Raw genomic sequence first — 27,409 nt, forward strand, 5'->3', positions numbered from 1 at the left:
ATGGGTCTGTGGCATTTATGTATCCGGTGGTAATACTGGAAAACAAAGTGCTTAGGGCCACGGCCAAGACTCATAAAGTAACTGTGTTCAAGAATCAACATACTACACTAGGAGAATCAATAATACTATCTGAATTCTGAGTTCCTATGGATGCCAATCATTCTGAATTTTAAAGGATAAAGGGAGATGCCAAAACTGTTCAGAAACAAAAAGCTACTAGCCCCGCTCATCTAAATTAGAATCTGAGCTTCACTTAAAACTCGGAGATTTTATTACTCCTTAAATTCTTTTTATCCTATTTTTGTTCATCTAGTTGCTTGGGGACAAGCAACAGTTTAAGTTTGGTGTTGTAATGAGCGGATATTTTATACGCTTTTTAGGGGTAATTTCATGTAGATTTTAGCATGTTTTAATTAGTTTTTAGTATAATATTATTAGTTTTTAGGCAAAAATCATATTTCTGGACTTTACTATGAGTTTGTGTGTTTTTCTGTAATTTCAGGTATTTTCTGGCTGAAATTGAAGGAGCTGAGCAAAAATCTGAGTTAGGCTGAAAAAGGACTGCTGATGCTGTTGGATCCTGACCTCTCTACACTTGGAATGGACTTTTTGGAGCTACAGAAGTTCAATTGACGCGCTCTCAATTGGGTTGGAAAGTAGACATCCAGGGCTTTCCAGCAATATGTAATAGTCAATACTTTGCGCGAAGATAGACGACATAAACTGGCATTCAACGCCAGTTTGATGCTGCTGTCTGGCGTCCAGCGCCATAAACAGGTTACAAGTTGGAGTTCAGCGCCCAAAACACGTCACAACCTGGCGTTCAACTCCAGAAACAGCCCAAGCACGTGAGAAGCTTTAGTCTCAGCCCCAGCACACACCAAGTGGGTCCCAGAAGTGGATTTTTGCACCAATTATCTTAGTTTACTCATATTCTGTAAACCTAGGTTACTAGTTTACTATTTAAACAACTTTTAGAGATTTACTTTGCACCTCATGACATTTTCAGATCTGAATTTTATACACTTTGACGGCATGAGTCTCTAAAATCCATTGTTGGGGGTGAGAAGCTCTGCAGCGTCTCGATGAATTAATGCAATTGTTTCTATTTCTCCATTCAAACGTGTGTGTTCCTATCTAAGATGTTCATTCGCGCTTAATTATGAAGAAGGTGATGATCCGTGACACTCATCACCTTCCTCAATCCATGAACGTGTGCCTGACAACCACCTCTGTTCTACATTAGATTGAATGAGCTTCTCTTAGATTCTTTAATCAGAATCTTCGTGGTATAAGCTAGATTGATGGCGGCATTCATGAGAATCCGGAAAGTCTAAACCTTGTCCGTGGTATTTCGAGTAGGATTACGGGATTGAATGTCTGTGATGAGCTTCAAACTCCTGAAGGCTGGGCGTTAGTGACAGATGCAAACGAATCATTGGATTCTATTCCAACCTTATTGAGGACCGACAGATGATTAGCCGTGCTGTGACAGAGCATTTGGACCATTTTCACTGAGAGGATGGGAAGTAGCCATTGACAACGGTGACACCCCACATACAGCTTGCCATGGAGGGAACTTTGCACTTTTCCATGGATGGAATATTACATTATAGGAATAAATCAGACAAAGCATCTCCAAAACTCCAACATATTATCCATTACTGCATAACAAGTATTTATTTTATGCCCTTTTCCCTTTCTTCACTGAACTTGAAAAACACTGTTGTTGGCATCCTGACTAAGAATAATAAGATAAACATAGCTTGCTTCAAACCAACAATCTCCGTGGGATTCGACCCTTACTCACGTAAGGTATTACTTGGACGACCCAGTGCACTTGCTGGTTAGTTGTACGGATTGCAAAAAGTGTTATTGCAATTTCGTGCACCAACAGCTTCTTGTCATGCCATCTTTTTGCTTTCTCTTTGTAAATTTTTGCATTTTCAAAATCATTGAATCTGAATTCCTCTAGCTTATTTAACTAGAGCAATCATTTTTCTCCAGCTAACTTGGCATCAAGGTTTAGGAATCTGGTTGCCCAGTAGGCCTTATGTTCAAGTTCCACTGGCAAGTGACAGGCTTTTCTATACATAAGCTGGTATGGAGAGGTCCTTATAGGAGTCTTGAATACTGTTCTGTATGCCTACAGAGCATCATCCAAGCTTCTTGCCCAATCCTTTCTACAGTTAATCACAGTCCATTCTAGGATTCTTTTAAGATCTCTATTAGAGACTTCATCATTCCAAGATTCTTTTAAGTTTTCTATTAGAGACTTCAGCTTGTCCATTTGTTTGTGGATGATATGGAGTGGCCACCCTGTGGCTAACTCCATATCAAACCAAAGTAGAGTAAAGCGGTTTATTACAGAAATGAGTGCCCCCATCACTGATTAGTACTCTAGGGATACCAAATCTGCTGAAGATGTGTTTCTGGAGGAATTTTAGCACTGTCTTAGTATCATTAGTGGGTGTTGCAATAGCTTCCACCCATTTGGATATATAATCCACTGCCACCAGAATATAAGTGTTTGAGTATGATGGTGGGAAAGGCCCCATGAAGTCAATACCCCATACATCAAACAACTCAATCTCCAAGATCCCTTGTTGAGGCATGGCATAACTGTGAGGCAGATTGCCAGATCTTTGGTAATTGTCACAATTAAGTACAAATACTCTGGAGTCTTTATAGAGTAGGCCAGTAGAAGCCACATTGGAGGACTTTTGTGGTTGTTCGCTCACTACCAAAATGTCCTCCATACTGTCCAGAAATTTTTCCACTAGAGAAAATAGAGAGCATGCACCTTTGAAAGGTTGCAGGTGCATTACACATGCCAAATGGCATCCTTCTATATGCAAATACTCCGGATGGACATGTGAATGCTGTTTTCTCTTGATCTTGGGGATCTACTACAATTTGATTATAACCTGAATATCCATCCAAGAAGCAGTAGTATTCATGACCTGCTAGTCTTTCTAGCATCTGGTCCATGAATGGTAAAGGAAAATGATCCTTTCTGGTGGCTGTATTGAGTCTTCTATAATCAATACACATACGCCACCCTGTAACTATTCTTGTAGGAACCAGTTCATTTTTTTCATTATGAACCACTGTCATGCCACTCTCTTCTCTTTTTTTATTTACTGATGTCATTTTTAATATCCTAATTCCTGCTCTCTATTAGGCATTTGGTTCACTATTTTCACTATACAAACTGCTTTAACTAATTTACTTAAATTGCTGAGAAATTGAGATAAACTGATCTTAATTAACCAGTACAATTATTGGCCTTTACAAAATTTTAGAGCTAGATTTCCTGTTGTGGTGTGATTTAGATTTTTCATATTTACACGTTTCCAATATCCACTTAAAAGGCATAATTAATGATACCGTTTATGGGTAAGCCACTTAAGGTTTTGTGGTTATAAGATTTGCAGGTGATTTCTATGTTAAATGTTCCAGTGTTGGTATTGAATCTGCTTTAATTTTATTTCCCAGGATCTAACAGCAACTAAAAGAAAGGAATTTGAGGATTATTTTTTGATGCGAGAGTTGCTCATGGGAATATATGAGAAGGTTTTTGAAAGGCCTTCTCCTATCCAAGAAGAAAGCATTCCAATTGCTCTTACTGGTAGTGACATTCTTGAAAGGGCTAAAAGTGGGACAGGCAAAAAAGCTGCATTTTGCATTCCTACATTGGAAAAAATTGACCAGGATAATAATGTTATTCAAGGTTTGACTTCGTCCTCTTACCTTTATCTTTCTATTAGATTCCCATGAGATCTATTGAGAGGACTATCATATTTATTGTAGTTCAAGGCCAGTTTGAATGAACTTCTCAGGGAACAAGCTTGCTTCAATGGGCATAAATTTTTACTATAATATTTTTTTCTCATGTTTTTAGGATTTTGTCCTTGTTTAGATTATATATGTGTTGATGTTGGCTTTGTTGCCATGATTCAAACTGATGGAAACTAATCATGTTATGGATGAGCTAAACACTTTTTTGCCTCAACTTCTACTCATTTATAAAAGTGGTTGACATGCATAAACTATTTGAAAAATTGCAATCCTTTTAAATAAGAACAAACAAATTTTCAATTCTATTCTCTTCGTATGTTCATTCTATTTCTTTAGTAGTAAGAGTTGATTCCTAATCCCTTCTTTTTCATTACTTTTTGTTTGGTTTCAGGCTGATAAGCTTTTGTCCCCAGAAGTCCAACCTTCTATAGTTGTTATTAATTTTAATTTTCCCAAGAATTCAGAAACTTATCTCCACAGGGTATACTTATTTTTCCTCATTTCCTTCCTAATTTATTTGCCTTGACACTGACTTCCTGTTCTAATGGATCATATACAGATATACAGGTCGGTCGCTCAGGGTGGTTTGGGCATTTTGGTTTAGCAGTTAACTTGATCACCTATTGGGACCACTTTAATTTGTATGTAATTTACAATCTATTAAGTTAATGCATTTAAACCGTATATGCTATAGATTTATTATGCATTTTGTCTTTTATGCTGATATAGGATTGAACAAGAATTAGGAATTGAAATAAAGCAAATTCCACCATATATTGACCAGGTATGACAGGATGGAGTTTAATGTTATCCTTTTAACTCGCAGAAATTTTGCTGGGTTCAATTTGTGTTTCCCTTAATTTCATTTTTAGATGTGTTGATAACATTAGTAACATGCTAGGTCTTGTTTGGCAGATATTTTGCTAACATGTGTGTTTGTTGCTAACATTAGTAACATCAGTTTGGGGGGAATGAGAAGAGTTTTCTATTTCCCTCAGGGACAGAGAGAACAGGTAAATCACAAAAGTGCTTTACTATGTTTGGTGTTGAAAAAATCCCAAAAAAAAGTTATAAAATTTCATAGTGGATCTTGAGCTTAGATATTTGGTTAAAATTTGCAACTGCTTCACTTAAGTTTTTTTTCAATTTGAGCTAGATGGTTTGATTTCTTTTGTTGCCTTTTCTTGTTATTTGTTATTTTATTGTGCAATTTATGATTTATAACTTGGTTATTATATTTTATTTGCTCTTTCTACAGTTGTTTGAGGAAAATTACAAGTGAGTTTTGTTGGTAGTGAAAGAATTTTTTTCTTATATCAAATTGTTTGAAAAATAAAAGGAATTATCATTAACTTCATCATCCTCACTTGATAAGAATCCACTTGTTTTCTTATTTGTTAATTAAGTATTAATTTGGTGACTATTTGTTCAAGGCTACTATGGTTACTATCTATTTGCAACTTATTCCAAGATATTTCAGAGATTGTTATAAAATTATACAAAATGGTTGAACTCAGAATTTTATATGCATATCTTTAGAATTATCTCTCAAGAATAGTGGTGGCGAATTGCATGTGAGCAACTTGTGCATGTCACATATTTCAATACCCTTATTCCAAGCTTTATATATTATTTATGATTCCTTTCCTTAATATTTATCATGGAAAGATGTTTTGTAATTTGCTTACCTTCTATTTTTTCGTTATTCATATGATCATACATGCAGATTATTCGTGAAGTGTATTGTGGAGCTTTCCATTTGGTTCCTTTATCCGATGAAGGCCTTGTACAAGCTTTGGGTGATTCAATGACATTTCTTAATTCGCTTCCTAGAAATTCATTTTTGTTTATGTTTGTAAATTTCATGTACACTGTCGTTGCATGTATAGAGATGACATGGCTAATTTGGTTTGAATTCTACTAATGTAATATTATCTTTTATTAATAAATCTTTTTAAATGACATTTACATATTTTTGTTAATATTTTTTATTATTTTTGGAGTGTATTAGAGTGCATGTAAAAGCATATACTAATTTTCCTAATTTGATAAGGATATAGCCACGCTTTTAAAACGTGGCAATAGTTTTTTTTAATTTGATAATGATATAGCCACGCTTTTAAAGCGTGGCAATAGGTTCATTTCTAAGTACGTTTAAAAGCGTAGCCTTATTGTTTCCTATCGGCACACTTTTAAAGTGTACCAAAACTAATTATCTGGGCACGCTTTGAAAGCGTGCCAACAAAAAATGTGCCGATAGAGCAACCGGCACGCTGGCGGATGTGACCCTTTCAAAAGCGTGCCGATAGCTCAAAAAGCGTGGCAAAAAGCTATCAGCATGCTTTTTTGCACTTTTTGGCATGCTTTAAAAGCGTGGCAGAAAGCTTATTTTCTTGTTGTGTAGTAAAAACTAGCAAACAAACCAAAATCAAACTATTCACAATATTAACATATGAAAAATAACCAATAACAAGCACACATTTCAACTCCCCGACAACGGCGCCAAAAACTTGAAAGACGATTTTTGTGTCAGTTAGGAATTTCACACCAATAATCTCGTCAAAATATAGTTCCCAATAAAAATAACCGAGAGTATTACTCTTAGGTCGTTCTCCCCAGGAATTGCAATCGAATGCTCAATTATTGGTCATGAGGGTTCAAGGGGTTTGTGGATAAAAAGGCAAGAAATTAAATGGCAAGAAAGTAAAGAAAACAATTAAAATAACAAATGCTAAAAAGAGGCATTCATGGTAAGGATTGAGAATCAAGGCTTTCTATCCTAGTCATTAATTATCATACAATAGTTAACAAGAGCTAATCCTATTTCGTCATCCCCAACATCAGAAGAAGGTATAATGTTATCTTCATATTGAGAGAAAGTCAAATAGGACTAGTTAATCCCAATCCATAAGTAATGTTAATGGATACAAGACTAACTAATCACTCTAGATCACCAATCTAAATTGGGTATTAATGACTCAAGATTGGCCAATTTCTCTTTCCAATCCAAGAATGCTCAAAAACTACTATAAAGTCCAACCAAGCATTTTGTCAAACACTTGGAAGGCACAAAAGTAAAGCATGGTAAAATTGCAAGGAATATAAATTCTACAACTACCCAAAGCAAGAAAATAACAATAGAAACTCAATTAGGCAACAATAAACAAAGAAACATCAAATTGCATTAAAGGAAATCAAAATCAACAAGAGTGCATCAACATAAAAGTGACATAAAAGGAAATTAACAATGTAAACAAAGAGAACAAAGATGTAGGAATAAAAAATTGCAAAGAAAACTAGATGAAAACAAGAATTAAAACATAAATCTAAGAGAGTTTGACCTAAGTCTACCCTAATTCTAGAGAGAAGATGGAGATTCTCTCTCTAGAAAACTACCTAAAGCATGGTCCTAAGCTAATCTAATTGCTCCCTCATTTGTCCAATCTTGAAATCTTCATCAAATAGCCTCATAAATGAGTTTGATTTGGGCCTGGAAAGCTCAGAAATTGCCCCCTAGCGTATTCACTTTAATGAGGTCACGTGACCTGCGTCACGCGTGCACGTGGCTGACGCGTGCATGTCACTGGTAGATTCCCTCCTCACGCGTACGCGTGAATGACGCGTGCGCGTGGCCTTGAATCCTCCAAATACTCATTTCTCCATGAATTCTCCACTTTGCATGCTTTTCTTTTTATTTCTTCCATGCAATCCTTGCCTTATAAGCCAGAAATCACTTAACAAACATATCAAGGCATCAAATGGAATTAAAGTGAATTAAAACTTGCAAATTAAAGGCCTAAAAAAGTATGTTTTCACTCTTAAGCACAAATTAGGAAGAATTCAAAAAACCTTGCTATTTCATTGAATAAATGTGGGATAAGTTGATAAAATCTCCTAATTTCAACCCAAGATAAACCATAAAATTGGGTTTATCACAAGGTCCTAAAACCTCCGCTACCCCCTAACAAATGAGGTTCTTCCATGTAGAGTACGATACTAAAGCCTCCTCCCTTGGTGAAAACTCATACAGTTTCCCCAAACATCAAACTTAAGTTTGGTGCTGGGTAGTCACCACCCACCAAGGAGGAAGGTTCCAAGAGGAAGATGCATAGGAGATGGATAAACAATACAACCCCTACCTTAACAAGCAAGGAGAATCAAGCTCATCACACTAAAAGAAAGCTTGTTAGGAGGAATTCAAATCTCAGGGCACTAATCTCCTCTTCTTCTCCTATGGAGTCATTTCTATTAACCAACTGGAAGAAGAGGAAGAAAGTCAACAATCAAGTGTCAAGCTAGTGACGGTAAAGAAGCGCTTGTTGGGAGGCAACCCAACCATTAGTAGAGTACTTATGTTCTTATTTCTTCTATTTACTTTCATTTGAGTTTATTTTAGTTTATTTTTAGAGTTTTCCCTTGTTTTTTTAATGTTTGTGATCATGTGCAGTACTTAGAACAGAGACAAAGGCATTGAAAGATGAAGAACAGAACACCGTAAAGTAAGTCCCTTGCTGGCGTTGAACGCCAACTAAGGAGGCAAGAGGGGCATTCAATGCCCCAAATGGGCAAGAAAGCTGGCGCTGAACGCCACACAGGGAGTCCCTAATGGGCGTTCAATGCCCAAAGAGGAGCAGAGGCCTAGCGTTGAATGCCAGGATGGTGGCCCCCAATAGGCGTCCAATGCCATATATGGAGTATGAACCTGGCGTTGAATGCTAGCTAAGGAGTAGGAGCTGGGAGTTCTACGCCCATAAGGGGACAGGGAATTCGATTTCCTAGCCTCTTAGAACCAGTGGGTCCCACAGAATCTCCACCTATCCCACCTACCTCACCCTCTATCTTTCCCTCTTTCTTCTTCTTCCACTCTATTTTTTCCTTTTCGTTTTTATTTTGCTCGAGGACGAGCAAAGTTCTTAAGTTTGGTGTTGCAAAAGCTTTGCTTTTTGACTTCTACCATCTTTAGTATGGCACCAAAGACTGGTGAAAATCTCAAGGAAAAGGAAGGAAAAGGCACTTGCCTCCACTTCCCTCACCTCATATGTCACTTATGTAATTCAGCTAGAATTGTCATAGAAGGAGACATCCCTATTGAGGAAGACAAGCCCATCACTAAAAGAAGGATGGAGTATGTTGGAGAGCCTAAACATGCACCTCAATAAGAGTATGTGGAGCTACCTCAACAAGAGATCCCTGAGATGCCTCAAGGGATGTACTTTCCTTTCCAAAACTATTGGGATCAACTTAACACCTCAATAGGGGAGCTAAGTTCAAATGTGGAGCAACTAAGGGTGGAACATCAAGACCACGCCACTATCCTCCATGAAATAAGGGAAGAACAACAGAGGCAAGGAAGAGACATATAGTAGCTTAAACGCTCCATTGGATTCACTAGAAGGAGTAGTAGCCGACGTCACTAAGGTGGTCCCGTTCTCCTAATCACGTTGTCTAAGTTATTATTTTTGTTCTGTTTTCCATTAGGTGTTATATCTTATTGTTTGTTTCTAGTGCATGATCTTCTTTATTTATGTCTTAAAACTATGAATTATTCCATGCATCTCTCACCATACTTAAAAGAAAAATTTTATTTGCAAAAGAAAAGGGAGATACTTAAATTTTGAGTTATATCATAAGAATAGTTCAATTATCTTGATGTGGTGGCATTACTTTTACTTTCTGAATGTATGAATAAACAGTGCATATTGATGTTAGAGTTAAGAATGTTGGATCATGAAAGAATGATGAAAAAGAAGAAGTATTATTGGTAATCTGAAAAATCCAAAAAGATTGATTCTTGAAGCAAGAAAAAGCAGTAAAAAGCAAAAAAAGAAAGGGTCAAGTGAAAAGCTTGAGACTAAAAGTTAGGAGGGCCTAAAAGAAACAAAATCTTGGCCTAAACAGTTCAAATGAGCCACTTCCCTAACTATATGCTTGTGGTGTGAAGGTGTCAAGTGAAAAGCTTGAGACTGAGCAGTTAAAGTTGTGATCCAAAGCAAGATGAGTGTGCTTAAGAACTCTGGATACCATTGGCTAGGGATTCTAGCAAAGCTGAATCAGAATCTAAAAGGGTTCTGATGGGTGAAAATTAGATTTCACACAAACTCACCGGCAAGTGTATTGGGTCGCATCAACTAGTAATAACTCACAAGAGTGAGGTCGATCCCACGAGGATTGATGGATCAAGCAACTTTAGTTAGGTGATGAATCTCGTTAAGCTAACAGTGGTGAATTGAGTGAAATTGATTAACAGAATTTAAAGTGCAAGAAATCTAAAGTGTAGAATGTAAATTGCATCAAATGTAGAGGGATTGGGTGCAGGAAAATTAAAGAAAGCAGTAAATCAATGTAAGAATAAGTGACAGAAAGAAAGACTCATCAGGGATTAGAGATATCATAATCCATAATGAATCAACTGGGTCTCAACTCCTTTCTCAATCATATAGGTAGATCTATGGCAGATTGAAATTGATTGGATCTCAATTCCTTGGCAATCCAACCTCTCTAATCACAATCAATCTTGCCAATTCCTTGATCTAATTGTCATGAGAAGAGGTTAAGTACATGTCTCTCATCCATAAGCCACACAATCTCTCAAGATCTCAATTCCTCCCGAATGGTGTTGATCAAGAAAGTTGTGAGAGATAGAGCTTCAGTTCTAATTTCCATGATTCCCCTTCCGAGGCTCACATGGAAGTTCAATGGATCCAAACCCCTTCTAGAGTGAATGGATCAAATCAAAACAGAAGTTATCTCTTAGCTACCTAGGCAGATTAAGAAGAAGAAGAATTACATTAATCAATTAGAATTACAATAGAGCTCCTCCCCCTAATGAATTGGGGTTTAGTGGATCATAGCTCAAGGAACAATTGCAGAAGATCTAAATTGCATGAAAGTAAATTAATTGCAGTGAGAATAGGAATGTAAAATGGCAACAGAAAAGAAGTGTAGAAAATGGTAATTGCATCAAAGTAAATGAAGCTCAATACAAATTAAAACTGCAGAAAGGAAAAGTAAAAACTAAGAATTCTTACACTATATTCCCTAGAGTCTCTAATCCTCTAGGTACTATCCAAGACCTCTCTACAAATTAATTTCTCTTCTATTTATACACTTTCCAATTCAGTCATCAAGTACTTGGAGTGGGCTTTTTGGCCTTTGATGAAGTGGGTCAGAAAAAAGCAGTTAGTTGGTACGGTGAGGGCATGCTTCAGAATAACATAGCGTTCTCAAAGAGAGCAAAGCATTCATTCACCCACGCGTACGCGTTCCGTGCGCTTGCGCGTCCCTTGCATTTTGGCTCATCGATGCGTACGAGTCATACACGCATACGCGTCCCTTGCAGCGTTTACTAAATGAACGTAGTATTCATACAACGAACGCTACCCATGCGTACACGTCACATACGCGTATGCGTGGATTGCAAGAAAGCCACTTCCACGCTGATGCTCCATGCACGCGTCTACGCAATCCATCACTATTGTCGTATCAACGCGTACGTGTGATGCACCCGTATGCGTCCCTTGCAAATTTTCTGATCCAAATTTGAAAGTATCGTAGGCGCTCATTCACAGTGAACGATGCGTTCTTGGCTTGTGAACGCTGATCCCTCACCCACGCATGTGCGTCATGCATGCGTACATGTGGATCTCCAAAAGTTCTTCCCCACGCGTAAGCGTCTTGTACGCATGTGCATCACTTGTGAACGTAGCGTTCATGAAATGAACGCAGCATTCATCTGCACCTTGCACTCCTTTGTTTTTCTTTCTTCATCTTTTCGCCTGTCATCAATCAAACATGCCATCAAAGTCTCAAAATCATAAGGATCATAATAATCAACTAAATCGTGCATAAATCTCATGATTTTGTATAAAATCAACAATGTTTGATTGAGTCAAGATAAACATGAAATTCTATTCCAATCACTTACTTATTGTGCAAGAAATGCATGAAAACTAATTAAAAATGAATGAAAAAGGCTTGTAAAACTAGCCTAAGATGATCTGTCATCAGGTTTACCCAATTAAGTGTCTGTGGTATTTATGTATCCGATGGTAATACTGAAAAACAAAGCGCTTAGGATCACGGCCAAGAGTCAAAAGAAGTTGTGTTTAAGAATCAAGAAGAACTAATCTAGAGAATCAATAGTATCATCCAAATTCTGAGTTCCTAAAGATGCCAATTATTCTGAGCTTCAAAGGAGAGTGAGATGCCAAAACTATTCAGAAGAAAAAAGCTACTAGTCCCGCTCATCTAATTGAAACTGAGCTTCATTGAGAACTATGAGATTTATTGTATCCTTCTCTTCTTTTTAAGCCTACTTTGTTTTTGGTTGCTTGGGGACAAGCAACAGTTTAAGTTTGGTATTCTGATGAGCAGATATTTTATACGCTTTTTAGCATAATTTTCATATAGTTTTTGTTATGTTTTGTTTAAGTTTCATTATGTTTTCATAGGTTTTGGTGCAAAATTTACATTTTTGGATTCTACTTTAAGTTATTGCGTTTTATGATGATTTTAGGTAAATTCTAGTTGAAATTAAGGAGCTTTGGAAAAGTCTGATTCAGAGACAGAGAAAGGGCTGTAGATGCTATTGGATTCTAACCTCCATACCCTCGATGGAGCATTTCTGGAGCTAAATAAGTCCAAATGGTGCACTCTTAACTGCATTGGAAAGCTAACATCCAGGGCTTTCCAACAATATATAATGGTTCATACTTTTCTCTGGAAATGAAGGTCCAAAACTTGTGTTTAATGCCAGTTCTTCACCATCTTCCTAGCGTTGGACGCCCAAAAGGGAGCAGCTGGCGTCCAACGCCCAAAAAGGAGTCCAAAGCTAGCGTTCAACGCCCAAGAAAGGTACTAGCACATGGAGTCCCCTAGCTCTATCCAAACACTCACCAAGTGGGCCCCAGAAGTGAATTTTCGCACTAAAAGACTATTCTACCCTATTTTTGTAGTCCTTAGTTATTAGATTAGTATATACAGACAAGAGTTCACCCTTGTTAGGAGCTCTTGGCCACTCTACACATTTTATATTACTTTTTTGTATGCTATGAGCAACTAAACCTCCTAGGTTACGGTTAGGAGCTCTGCTGATTTTTAAGGATTAATAATATCACTATTCTATTTCAATCTTTGCTTGATTCTATTCTAAGACGTATCTTCATTCTTCATCCTAATGAATTGGAAGTGTAACTTGACCATCATCTCTATTTCACATGGGTTCGTACGAGTCCTTGACGGGATAGTACTGAACCACAAGCTTGATTATACACTTAGATGGCTAATCCACGACTTCGTTGGCTACTTGGAGACATTAGTGCAGCCGAGGTACGGGGCGATTAGAGCCTTTGTGGTATAGGATAGAACCAGGATGCAGTATCTCTGATCTAGAAGATCCGACCTTGTCTGTGGCGCTTTGAGTAGGATCACCAAGGGAATGGATTGCAGGAGCTTCACCCCCGTTTAGATTGGATGACCGCTGACTCGGTGTTTGATTTGAAGTAGAGGAGATTAATGACCCCTGACCCGGCGTTAATCATTTATAGCCTGCCATGGAATAAATCATCAGAAGTTGGAGTAGATGGTGAGAAAAGTTGATCCAGGAGAAAGAAGCATCTCCGAAGCCTCAGCCGTTCTCACAACATTGATTTCACACCTATCTTGTAACGCTTTATTTATTTATCTATTTTATGTGTTTTCTTGTGACAACTATATTTTCTATCCACCTGGCTAAGATTTGCAAGGTAACCATTGCTTGCGCAAACCAACAATCTTAGTGGGATCGACCCTCACTCACCTGAGGTATTTCTTGGATGACCCGGAGCACTTGCCGGTCTATTTGTGAGAAACTTGTGGAGTCAGTTTTGCACACCATGTGGCAGCTAGAATTAGAGGAGAGTGGGGTATGTGTATGTTAAAATTAGGGTTAGGAGTCGTGTAAGTTAGGATTTGTTTTGGAAATTTTGGGGTTTGGTAGAGTAAGAATTTTAATGAAAATAAAATATTAGAGTAAGAATTTAAAACTAAATTAAATACAAAGTAATTACCTTTGAAATATCATTTAATCATTAACTTGTAAATTATTTTCAAATAAATACTAATTCAATGAACGTTGGAGATAATTAAATTAAATCTCATTTATTTATAAAATAAGGTTCAAGTTCTAAATATTCAAATTGAAGCATATAAAATTTGTATTGTTTTTTAATTACTAAAACTTTAAATTATAAATAAGAAAATACCATATTATTATAAAATTATGAATGCTAATTGATTTAAAACTCAAAACCTCATGCTTAGCTTTAAATGACCTTTTTCTTTGATAATTTTCTGAAAATAAAAATCATAAATAAATATCAATAAATCTTAGTTAGCTCACAATTTAATTTCTGAAATCCGAGATCTTACACCGTGGCCTCGACGGTTCTCATTCCTGCGGTAGTCGTTCCATCCTTAGTTATATTGACGCACATAGCCACGTGTCTTGAAATTCTGACCTCTCGACGCATAACTCTTTCTTTGGCTTCACTTGCAGAACTCTCGGCGGTCACCTTTTGCCAAAGCATCCTTTCTTGAACACTCCTTTGTAATTCTGCTCTTGTTTACTAACTCAGAGAAGATTCAGACCTCCATAAGCCCCACAACACTCATAATGTCACCCCAGAGACCACCTTTGTACATAATACACTTTCATTCTTCATAATTTTCTGGAGCACCTTGGCAAACATTCAAGAACCGACATAGCTCCTCAAACTTTTGGTGTACTTTGCCACAATCATAGAACCCTACTTCAGCTATATCAGTTCTAACTCCTTAGCCTCCCTAACCGAGTTCGAAAAATACTTCTTGTAGAACTCCACTCAAAAGGCATCCTAAGTGATCACTGCATCACATTGCTGTAGCAAACGACGAGCTCCTTACCACTAAAATTGAGCTTCTCCCTCAAACTTGCATATGGAAAACTCCACATATTGATTTTCAGGTACATGTTGAGCTTGTAATGCTCTCTCCATAGCCTATAACCAGTTATCCGCCTCCGTAAGGTTAGTCGTATCCCTGAAAGTTGGTCGATTCACCTTCAGAAAAATAGCCAGCATCATCGGCCCTCTGTTAGGTCCAGCCAAAAGAATGAGATGGCCATTAGGATAACTGAAGTGGTTAAGTTCCTTTCATTCTATATTTTCTCTGGTTCTTATTATGATTAGGTTCCTGTTTTCTGCTTATTTTGTTACTACATGATCAGTTGTTATTTCAATCCCTAGGTTTTAATTTACTGTCTATTATGTTATTTGATTTCTTTTTATTTTATGTTGAAAAAGAGTGTCTCATGTATTGCTCACTGAGCTCGAAAATCAAAAGAAAAGAAAAAAAAGTGATGTAATGCATGAAAAGAGTGAGTTTATATTTAAGATTAATCTTATCTACTTAAATATGGTAGTATTATTTGTAATTCTGAATGGATGACATGAACAGTGCATAGTTGAAATTGAATTAAGGGATGTTAATGTATGAGGAACAGGGATTTAGAGAATTATTATGATTTCTCTGAAATAAACAAAAATTTAATCCTTGAAGCAAAAGAGACAGCAAAATAAACATAAAAGCAAGGTCCAAGGCTCTGAGCATCAATGACTAGGGAGTCTGAAATAATCAAAAGCTCAAAGAGTTGTTTTCCTAGTCATATGCTTATGGTATTCTTGTTTCAAGTAGCCTTTGAGAAAGAATATTTAGAGTCGTGACCAATTGCATTCAGCAGAGTATGCCAAAGGCTTTGAGAACCACTGTCTGGGAGTAGCTGAAAGAAAAATCAAAATTTAGAAAGAGTTCTCCAGTCAAGTGCTTGTTGTGTTTCTATGTCAAGTAAAGCTTGAGACAAAATATTTAAAGTCACGGCTAGGCTCAAGGTGCAAAGCACCAAAGAAAAGAGAATTAAAGTAAATTTTGCTGTATTCAAGGATTAAACTAGAGTATAAAGATCAGAGAATTCATAATACGATCCGGATTCTAATTTTGAATGACACTGACATTCCTCTTATTCAAAGGAGAGTGAAATGCCAAAACTGTTCAAAGTTACAATGAATAAACCCCATTTTAAGAATAGACTTGAGAATAACTAAACTCTCACTTCTCATGCAAATTCACATCTTAATCATGCACTTATTTTGGTTGCTTGAGGACAAGCAACAATTCAAGTTTGGTGTTGTGATGCGTGAGCATCTTCTCTATCCTTTCCTAATAAATTTGCATTCAAACTGTTGAGTTTAATCAAGAATTAATACATTTTAGCCACTATGGATGCTACTTTGAGCTGTGTGGAATTCTGTTTATTTCATATGGTATTTTGGACGGATTTTGCGGAGCTTAAGCGAAGGCCAGAGAACGGAGAAATCGAAGAATTATTGTTGACCACTGGTGCACGAAAATTACACTCACACTATGTAATTCCGCACAACTAACTAGAAAGTGCACTGGGTCGTCCAAGTAATACCTTACGTGAGTAAGGGTCGAATCCCACAGAGATTGTTGGCTTGAAGCAAGCTATGGTTATCTTATTATTCTTAGTCAGGATACCAATAGGGTTCTTTAGTTTCAATTGTAAAAAGTGAAAGGGCATAAAATAAATACTTGTTACGCAATAATAGAGAATATGTTGGAGTTTTGGAGATGCTTTATCTTCTGAATCCCTGTAACATAATGCTTTCTTACTTTCAAACATGCAAGGCTCCTTCCATGGCAAGCTGTATGTAGGGCGTCACCATTGTCAATGGCTACTTCCCATCGATCATGTCGGAATAGGATCCATTGATCCTTTTGTGTCTGTCACTACGCCCAACACTCGCGAGTTTGAAGCTCGTCACAGTCATCCAATCCCTGAATCCTACTTGGAATACAACAGACAAGGTATAGACTTTCCGGATTCTCAAGGATGCTACCAATGGATTCTAGCTTATACCACAAAGACTCTGAATAAAGAATCCAAGAGATATTCATTCAATTGAAGGTAGAAAGGAGGTGGTTGTCTCTCACACATTCATAGGTTGAGAATGCTGATGAGTGTCACGGATCATCACCTTGTTCATATTGAAGTGCGAATGAACATCTTAGATAGGAACAAGCGTGTTTGAACAGAAAACAGAAATAATTGCATTAATTCATCGAGACGCTGTAGAGCTCCTCACCCCCAACAATGGATTTTAGAGACTCATGCCGTCAAAGAGTACAAAGTTCAGATCTAAAAATGTCATGAGATATAAAATAAGTCTCTAAAAGTTGTTTAAATACTAAACCAGTAACCTAGGTTTACAGAAAATGAGTAAACTAAGATAGATAGTGTAGAAATCCACTTCTGGGACCCACTTGGTATGTGCTGGGGCTAAGACTTAAGCTTCTCATGTGCCTGGGCTGTTTCTGGAGTTAAACGTCAGGTTGTAACCTGTTTCTGGCGTTTAACTCCAACTTGCAACCTATTTCTAGCGTTCAACGCCAGAATGCAACATGGAACTGGCGTTAAACGCCAGTTTACATCATTTATCTTCATGCAAAGTATAGATTATTATATATTGCTGGAAATCCCTGGATGTCTACTTTCCAAACCAAGTGAGAGCGCGCCAATTGGACTTCTGTAGCTCCAAAAAATCAATTCCGAGTGCAGGGAGGTCAGAATCCTACAGCATCAGCAGTCTTTTTTCAACCTGAATCAGATTTTTGCTTAGCTCCCTCAATTTCAGCCAGAAAACTTATAGTAAAGTCCAAAAATATGAATTTTGCCTAAAAACTAATAAAAATCTACTAAAAACTAACTAAAACATACTAAAAACTATATGAAATTATCCCCAAAAAGCGTATAAAATATTCGCTCATCACAACACCAAAATTAAACTGTTGCTTGTCCTCAAGCAACTAGATAAATAAAATAGGATAAAAAGAAATCAAGAAGCAATAGTATCTTAGAGTTTTAAGTGAAGCTCATATTCTAATTAGTTGAGCGAGACTAGTAGCTTTTTGCTTCTGAACAGTTTTGGCATCTCACTTTATCCTTTGAAATTCAGAATGATTGGCATCCATAGGAACTCATAATTCAGATAGTATTATTGATTCTCCTAGTTTAATATGTTGATTCTTGAACACAGCTACTTTATGAGTGTTGGCCGTGGCCCTAAGCACTTTGTTTTCCAGTATTACCACTGGATACATAAATGCCACAGACACATAACTGGGTGAACCTTTTTATATTGTGACTTAGCTTTGCTCAAGTCCCCAATTAGAGGTGTCCAGAGTTCCTAAGCACACTCTTTTACTTTGGATCACGACTTTAACCACTCAGTCTCAAGCTTTTCACTTGGACCTGCATGCCACAAGCACATGGTTAGGGACAGCTTGATCTAGCTGCTTAAGCCTGGATTTACTTCCTTGGGCCCTCCTATCCATTGATGCTCAAAGCCTTGGATACTTTTGACCCTTGCTTTTTGGTTTAAAGGGCTATTGGCTTTTTCTACCTCTTTTGCTTTTTTTTTCACTGCTTTTTCTTGCTTCAAGAATCAATTTCATGATTTTTCAGATCAGCAATAATATTTCTCTTGTTCATCATTCTTTTAGGAGCCAACAATTTTAACATTCATAAAATTCAATATAAAAGATATGCACTGTTTAGGAATTCATTCAGAAGACAAAAAGTATTGCCACCACATATAAATAATTAGAATTTTCCTTATTAAGAACTCGAAAAATATTGTCTCTTTATTCTAAAAATCTACTATTTTATTCATGTTTGATGATGATGAGAAAAATAAATTATAGTTTAATTAGAGATAAAATCAAAATAGATATACTAATTACTATTAATCATATATAATTTCTAAGGTAAATTCCTATAAGAACAACTATCACAGAGTTAAAGCTAAGATTAGGACTCAACAACCTTTATTTTGGGAGGTGGATGCTCCTTTAACCTGTGGGGTGCTTGGCCCTTCAAGAGATAGCTTCTGACGCTTCAGTTGCCTCAGTTCACGCCCTTGCTCCTCTTGTTCCTTAAGCAGTTTGCAAAGCATGCTATTTTGATTTTGCTGTTCTTCTTTTAATTGCTCCATAGCTTTTTGCAACTTGGTGACAGATGCTTCAAGGCGCTCCCAGTATTCAATTTGAGGGATTTTCGGGAGGAACTCCTGTGCTCTCCTCTTGATGGGGTCGTCCTGCACCTGTTGTCCCTCCATTAACTTTTTGGTGATTGGTCTCTCAACTGAGATATACTCAGTTACTCCCATCTTCACCCCAACATCTTTACATAGCATAGAGATTAAGCTTGGATAAGCCAATTTGGCATCTTTGGAGTTCTTATTTGCAATTGTGTAAAGTTCACAAGAAATCAGCTGATGAACTTCCACTTCTTTTCCCAACATATTGCAATGGATCATTACTACTCTTTTGATGGTGACTTCAGAGCGGTTGCTAGTGGGCAGTATAGAACGCCCAATGAAGTCCAGCCAGCCTCTGGCGATTGGTTTGAGACCTTCTCTCTTAAGTTCATTTAGGATACCCTTTGTGCTGGTTGTCCACATGGTTACAGGGAGGCATATGTCCTCTAGAATTTTGTCCAAGCTCTTATTTATTCTCATCATTCTCCTATTAAAGGAATCTGGATCATCTTTCAGCTGAGGTAGCTTAAAGATCTCCCTGATTTTGTCAGGCTGAAGGTGAACAATCTTTCCTCTTACCAGAGTTCGATAGTCATAGAAGACAGCTCCAGTTAATCTCTGCATGTCTGTTTGCCATAGATTAGAGTAGAATTCCTGAACCATGTTCCTTCCCACCTTTGTTTTAGGATTAGCTAGGATTTTCCAGCTCCTGTTTCGAATTTGCTCTTGGATCTCCATATATTCATCTTCTTTCAGATCGAATTTGACTTCCGGGATCACTGACCTTAGACCCATTATTTCGTAGTAATGGTCTGAATGTTCTTTGGTTAAGAACTTCCCTTGATTCCAAAGTGGTTTTGGAATATTCTCTTTCTTGCCTCTTGGAGTGGTTTGTTTTCCCTTAGGAGGCATGATCTTAGTGGGTATGGCTTAGTGATCATAGATAAACACATCAAACTTAGAGGTTTGCTTGTCCTCAAGCAAAAGAAAGGAAAGGAGAGGGATAGAAGGAGAGCCAATTTCGAATGGTGGAAGAGAGGGGTAGGCCAAATGTGGTTTTAAAGGGAGGGGTGGGTTTTCAAAAATTTTGAAAAAGATAAGATAGAAGATATAATTTGTGAAAAATAAGTATGATAGGAAAAAGATTTAATTTAAAATTGAAAAGTTATGAAAGATATTTGAAAAAGATAAATCTGAATTTTTATTTAAAAAAAGATTTGAGATGAATTTGAAAAGATAATTAGATTTCAAAAAAGAAAAAAAATTTGAAAAGAAGTTGGACGGGATTTGAAAAGAATTTGTGTTTATGAATTAAGATACATTTGATATCTTTGAAAAATTAGGATTAAAATTTTTGGAATTGAAAGATAAGAGTTTGTAACATGTTTATGCAAGAAATCATGAATTGAAACATGAAAAATGGAAAAAATTTGAGTTGAAAACGAATTCACCTCCTCCCCACAATCCTGGCGTTAAACGCCCAAACACTGCATGTTTTGGGCGTTTAACGCCCATTTGTAGCTTCTCCTGGGCGTTTAACGCCCAGCTGTTGCTTCTGGCTGGCGTTAAATGCTAGGAACTCCTTTGTCACTGGGCGTTTTTCTGAACGCCCAGGATGCTGTAAATCTGGCGTTAAACACCAAGAAGATGCTTCTTTTTGGCATTTAACGACCAGATGGCTATCTTTACTTGCGTTAAACGCCTAGTAGATGCTTCTTTTGGGCGTTTAACGCCCAAAACAGCTCTTACTAGCTTTTTCGCACCAGTGAGCTTCTTTTTTGCTGTGTTCTCCTCTGAATCCTTCTGTAACTCTGTGAACTCATGCAATTGCCATTTTACCTTGAAGAAAATTAATATGAACCTATAAAAATCAATTAATTGAAAAATAAGCTTTGTTAATGGCTGGGTTGCCTTCCAGCAAGCGCTTCTTTATTGTCTTTAGCTGGACTATTACTGAGCTTTAATCAAGTCTCAGTTTTGAGCATTCTTGCTCAAAATTTCTTTCAAGATAATGTTTGACTCTCTGTCCATTAACCATGAACTTTTTGTTAGAGTCATTATCTTAAAGCTCTACGTATCCATATGGTGACACACTTGTAATCACATATGGACCTGTCCACCGGGATTTTAATTTCCCAGGGAATAATCTGAGCCTAGAATTAAATAGCAGAACTTTCTACCCTAGCTCAAAGACTCTGGATGACAACTTCATGTCATGCCATCTTTTTGCTTTCTCTTTGTAAATTTTTGCATTTTCAAAATCATTGAGTCTGAATTCCTCTAACTCATTTAACTGGAGCAATCATTTTTCTCCAGCTAACTTGGCATCAAGGTTTAGGAATTTAGTTGCCCAGTAGGCCTTATGTTCCAGTTCCACTGGCAAGTGATAGACTTTTCCATACACAAGCTAGTATGGAGAGGTCCCTATAGGAGTCTTGAATGCTGTTCTGTATGCCCACAGAGCATCATCCAAGCTTCTTGCCCAATCCCTTCTACGGTTAATCACAGTCCGTTCCAGGATTCATTTAAGTTCTCTATTAGATACTTCAGCTTGTCCATTTGTCTGTGGATGATATGGAGTGGCCACCCTGTGGCTAACTCCATATCAAACCAAAGCAGAGTAAAGCTATTTATTATAGAAATGAGTGCCCCCATCACTGATTAGCACTCTAGGGATACCAAATCTGCTGAAGATGTGTTTATGGAGGAATTTCAGTTTTGTCTTAGTATCATTAGTGGGTGTTGCAATAGCTTCCACCCTTTTGGATGCATAATCCACTGCCACCAGAATATAAGTGTTTGAGTATGATGGTGGGAAAGGCCCCATGAAGTCAATACCCCATACATCAAGGAGTCTTTATAGAGAGTAGGCCAGTAGAAGCCACATTGAAGGACTCTTGTGGCTGTTCGCTCACTTCCAAAATGTCCTCCATACTGTGATCCGTGGCAGTGCCAGAGGATCTTCGGTGCTTTTTCTTTAGGCACACATCTATGGATTACTCCGTCTGCACATCTCTTGAAGAGATATGGTTCATCCCAAAGATAGTACTTTGCATCCGTGATCAATCTCTTTGATTGCCGCCTACTGTACTCTTTGGGTATGAATCTCACTACCTTGTAGTTTGCAATGTCTGCAAACCATGGCACTTCCTGGATGGCAAAGAGTTGCTCATTCGGAAAGTTTTCAGAGATCTCAGTAAGAGGGAGGGACGCCCCTTCTACTGGTTCTATTCGGAATAGGTGATCTGCTACTTGGTTCTCTGTCTTTTTTCTGTCTCTTATTTCTATATCAAACTCTTGTAGAAGCAACACCCATCTGATGAGTCTGGCTTTTGAATCCTGCTTTGTGAGTAGATACTTAAGAGCATCATAGTCAATGTACACAATCACTTTTGATCCTACTAAATAAGATCTGAACTTGTCAATAGCGTAAACCACTGCAAGTAACTCTTTTTCTGTGGTTGTATAGTTCTTCTATGCGTCATTTAAAACACGACTGGCATAGTAAATGATGTGCAGAAGCTTGTCATGCCTCTGTCCAAACACTGCACCAATGGCATGGTCATTGGCATCATACATCAGTTCAAATGGTAATGTCCGGTCTGGTGCAGAGATGACTGGTGCTGTGACCAGCTTAGCTTTCAGAGTCTCAAATGCCTGCAGACACTCTTTATCAAAGATAAATGGCGTGTCAGCAGCTAGTAGATTACTCAGAGGTTTGGCAATTTTTGAAAAATCTTTTATAAACCTCCTATAGAATCCTGCATGCCCCAGAAAGCTTCTGATTGCCTTAACATTGGCAGGTGGTGGTAATTTTTCAATTACCTCTACCTTAGCTTGATCCACCTCTATTCTCTTGTTCAAAATTTTGTGCCCAAGGACAATTCCTTCAGTCACCATAAAGTGACATTTTTCCCAGTTTAAAACCAGGTTAGTCTCTTGGCACCTCTTTAGAACAAGTGCTAGATGGTCAAGACAAGAGCTGAATGAGTCTCCAAACACTGAAAAGTCATCCATGAAGACTTTTAGAAAATTTTCCACCATATTAGAGAAAATAGAGAGCATGCACCTTTGAAAGGTTGCAGGTGCATTGCACAGGCCAAATGGCATCCTTTTGTATGCAAATACTCCGGATGGACATGTGAATGCTGTTTTCTCTTGATCTTGGGGATCTACTGCAATTTGATTATAACCTGAATATCCATTCAGGAAGCAGTAGTATTCATGACCTGCTAGTCTTTCTAGCATCTGGTCTATGAATGGTAAAGGAAAATGATCCTTTCTGGTAGCTGTATTGAGCCTTCTGTAATCAATACACATACGCCACCCTGTAACTGTTCTTGTAGGAACCAGTTCATTTTTTTCATTATGAACCACTGTCATGCCTCCCTTCTTAAGGAGTTGGACAGGGCTTACTCAGGGGCTATCAGAAATAGGATAAATAATCCCAGCCTCTAGTAATTTAGTGACCTTCTTCTACAACACCTCCTTCATGGCTGGATTCAGCCGCCTCTATGGTTGAACTACTAGCTTAGCGTCACCCTCCAATAGGATCTTGTGCATGCATCTGGCTGGGCTATTGCCCTTAAGATCACTGATGGACCACCCAAGAGCTGTCTTGTGTGTCCTTATCACTTGAATTAGGGCTTCCTCTTCTTGTGGCTCTAAGGTAGAGCTTATGATTACAGGAAAGGTATCACCTTCTCCCAGAAATGCATATTTCAGGGATGGTGGTAATGGTTTGAGCTCGGGTTTGGGGGGTTTCTCCTCTTCCTGAGGGATTTTCAGAGGTTCTATTATTCTCTCTGGTTTCTTCAGATCAGGCTGAGCATCTTTAAAGATATCCTCTAGCTCTGATTCGAGACTCTCAGTCATATTGACCTCTTTTACCAGAGAGTCAATAATATCAATGCTCATGCAGTCATTTGGGGTGTCTGGATGCTGCATAGCTTTGACAACATTCAACTTAAACTCGTCCTCATTGACTCTCAGGGTTACTTCCCCTTTTTGGACGTCAATTAGGGTTCGTCTAGTTGCTAGGAAAGGTCTTCCTAGAATGAGAGTTGCACTCTTGTGCTCCTCCATTTCCAGCACCACAAAGTCAGTGGGAAAGGCAAATGGCCCAACCTTGACAATCATGTCTTCAATCATGCCTGATGGGTATTTAATGGAGCCATCAACAAGTTGGAGACATATCCAAGTTGGTTTGACTTCTTCAGTCAAACCAAGCTTTCTGATAGTGGATGCAGGTATTAGGTTGATACTTGCCCCAAGATCACATAGAGCTTGCTTGGTACAAGTACCCTCTAATGTGCATGGTATCATAAAGCTTCCGGGATCCTTAAGCTTTTCTGGTAAGCTTTTCAGAATGACTGCACTGCATTCTTCAGTGAGGTAAACTTTTTCAGTTTCTCTCCAATCCTTCTTATGACTTAAGATCTCTTTCATGAACTTAGCATAAGAGGGTATTTGCTCAAGTGCCTCTGCAAACGGAATCTTTATTTCAAGAGTCCTGAGATAGTCTGCAAAGCGGGAAAATTGCTTATCTTGTTCCGCTTGGCGAAGTTTCTGAGGATAAGGCATTTTGGCTTTGTATTCCTCAACCTTAGTTGCTGTAGGTTTATTACATACAGATGTGGATTGAGAAGCCTTTTTAGAATGGTTGCTATCAGCACTTGTATGTGTCTGATCCCCACTGGCATTTGAATGCCAGGGGTGGAAACTGGAGAGGCGTTAGACGCCAACTCCTGACCTGTTTCTGGCGTCTGAACGCCAGAAATGAGCTTTCTTTGGGCGTTCAACGCCAACTTCTTACCTATTTCTAGCGTTTGAACGCCAGAACTGAGCATGGGTTGGGCGTTTAACGCCAGTCCTTCACCCTTTTCTGGCGTTTGAACGCCAGAATTGTTCCTCTCTGGGCTCTTGCTGTCGTCAGAGGGATTTTGGGTAGTAGTTTGTTCATTTCTTGGCTTCCTGCTGCCTTAAAGTGAGGTATTTAATGTCTTCCCACTTCTTAATTGAACTGCTTGGCACTCTTCTGTTATATGTTTTGATAACTGCTGTTCTGTTTGCTTCAACTGCACTTCCATATTCATATTAGCCATTCTTGTGTCTTGTAGTATCTCCTTGAATTCGGCTAGCTATTTTTTTAGAAAATCTAATTGCTGATTGAATTCAGTAACTTGTTTTGTAGGACTGAGTTCAGCAGTTACTATTTTAGCCTCTTCTTTCATGGAAGGTTCACTGCTTAGGTACAGATGCTGATTTCTGGCAACTGTATCAATGAGCTCTTGAGCTTCTTCAATTGTCTTTCTTATGTGTATAGATCCACTAGCTGAGTAGTCTAGAGAACTCTGAGCTTTCTCTGTAAGCCCATAATAGAAGATGTCTAACTGCACCCACTCTGAAAACATTTCAGAGGGGCATTTTCTTAGCATCTCTCTGTATCTCTCCCAGGCATCATAAAGAGACTTATTATCTCCTTATTTAAAGCCTTGGATACTCAGCTTTAGCTGTGTCAACCAATTTTAAGGGAAATATTGATTCAGGAATTTTTCTGACAGTTGTTTCCATGTCCTTATGCTAGCCATAGTTTGGTTATTTAACCACCTCTTAGCTTGGTCTTTTACAGCAAATGGAAACAATAACAATCTGTAGAAATCCTGATCTACTTCCTTATCATGTACTGTGTCAGCAATTTGTAAAAACTGTGCCAAAAATTCTGTAGGTTCTTCCTGTGGAAGACCAGAATACTGGAAACTTTGCTGCACCATGATAATGAGTTGAGGATTCAACTCAAAACTACTGACTCCGATGGAGTGTACACAGATACTACTCCCAAATGAAGCAGTAGTGGGGTTAGCATATGACCCCAGAGTCCTTCTAGACTGTTCATTTCCACTTAGGTCCATGATGGAGAAAGGGAGATGATGTGGATTTATTTTATTTATTTAAAAAAAGGTAATTTTCGAAATAATAAAATAAAATAAAATAAAAACTAAAATAAAAAATAAAAATAAAATTTAAAAAATATTTTAAAAATTTTCGAGAAAAATGAGGAGAGAAAAAGTGGTTAGGATATTTTTGAAGAAGATATGATTTTTTTAAAAAAAATCTTAAAAGGATAAGATTTTGAAAATTTTTGAAATTGAAATCTGAATATTTATAGAAAATTTCGAAAAATTTGCTTAAAAAATAGTTAGAAAAGATAATTTTTTGATTTTTGAATGATGAAAGAGAAAAACACACAAAAGACACAAGACTTAAAATTTTTAGATCTAATGTTCCTTGCTTTCGAAAATTTTGGAGGGAAAACACCAAGGAACACCAAACTTAAAAATTTTAAGATCAAAACACAAAGAAGACTCAAGAACACTTTGAAGACTCACAAGAACACCAAGAACAAAAGAAAGAACACCAAACTTAAAATTTTTAGAAAACCACAATAAATTTTTGAAAACTAAAGAAAAATTAACAAAAGAACACCAAACTTAAAGTTTGGCACAAGATTTAATCAAAGAAAATTTATTTTTGAAAAAGATTTTAAAAAGAAAACTCAAAGGGGCAAACTATTCCCAAGAAAATAGACACATTTAACAAATGCAAGAATTGAACAAATAAAAACTAATTTTAATTTTTTTATGACAAAAACACAAAGGACACCAAACTTAAAACATGCAACTAGACTCAATGAAAAACTAACAGTTAATAAAGAAAAATAATATTTTTGAAGAAAAAGTTTTTAAAAGGGATAATAAAAGATGCAATTCTAGTGACTCTAAGCCAAAAGACAAATTTTTCCTAATCTAAGCAACAAGATTCACCGTCAGTTGTTCAAACTCAAACAATCCCCGCAAAAACTTGGTGCACAAAAATTACACTCACACTATGTAATTCCGCACAACTAACCAGCAAGTGCACTGGGTCGTCCAAGTAATACCTTACGTGAGTAAGGGTCGAATCCCACAGAGATTGTTGGCTTCAAACAAGCTATGGTTATCTTATTATTCTTTGTCAAGATACCAATAGGGTTCTTTAGTTTCAATTGTAAAAAGTGAAAGGGCATAAAATAAGTACTTGTTACGCAATAATAGAGAATATGTTGGAGTTTTGGATATGCTTTATCTTCTGAATCCCTGTAACATAATGCTTTCTCACTTTCAAACATGCAAGGCTCCTTCCATGGCAAGTTGTATGTAGGGCGTCACTGTTGTCAATGGCTACTTCCCATCCTCTCAGTGAAAATGATCCAAATGCTTTGTCATAGCACGACTAATCATCTGTCGATTCTCGATCATGTCGGAATAGGATTCATTGATCCTTTGCGTCTGTCACTACGCCCAACACTCGCGAGTTTGAAGCTCATCACAGTCATCCAATCCCTGAATCCTACTTGGAATACCACAGACAAGGTTTAGACTTTCCAGATTCTCAAGGATGCTGCCAATGGATTCTAGCTTATACCACGAAGACTCTGA

General features: G+C 37.5%; 1 protein-coding gene across 1 annotated transcript in view; it reads left to right on the forward strand.

Moving 5' to 3' along the window:
* The window catches only part of LOC110280226 (uncharacterized), a 79,069-nt gene that overhangs the window by 26,236 nt on the left and 25,424 nt on the right, over positions 1-27,409 (forward strand). Inside the window, exons 7-10 of the mRNA XM_052262553.1 lie at positions 3,499-3,733; positions 4,361-4,442; positions 4,531-4,585; positions 5,528-5,684. Of these exons, the coding sequence (XP_052118513.1) occupies positions 3,499-3,733; positions 4,361-4,442; positions 4,531-4,585; positions 5,528-5,684 (529 nt within the window). The remainder of the gene's footprint in view (positions 1-3,498; positions 3,734-4,360; positions 4,443-4,530; positions 4,586-5,527; positions 5,685-27,409) is intronic.

The sequence above is a fragment of the Arachis duranensis genome, chromosome 1 (genome assembly GCF_000817695.3).
Source record: "Arachis duranensis cultivar V14167 chromosome 1, aradu.V14167.gnm2.J7QH, whole genome shotgun sequence".
Classification (NCBI taxonomy): domain Eukaryota; kingdom Viridiplantae; phylum Streptophyta; class Magnoliopsida; order Fabales; family Fabaceae; genus Arachis; species Arachis duranensis.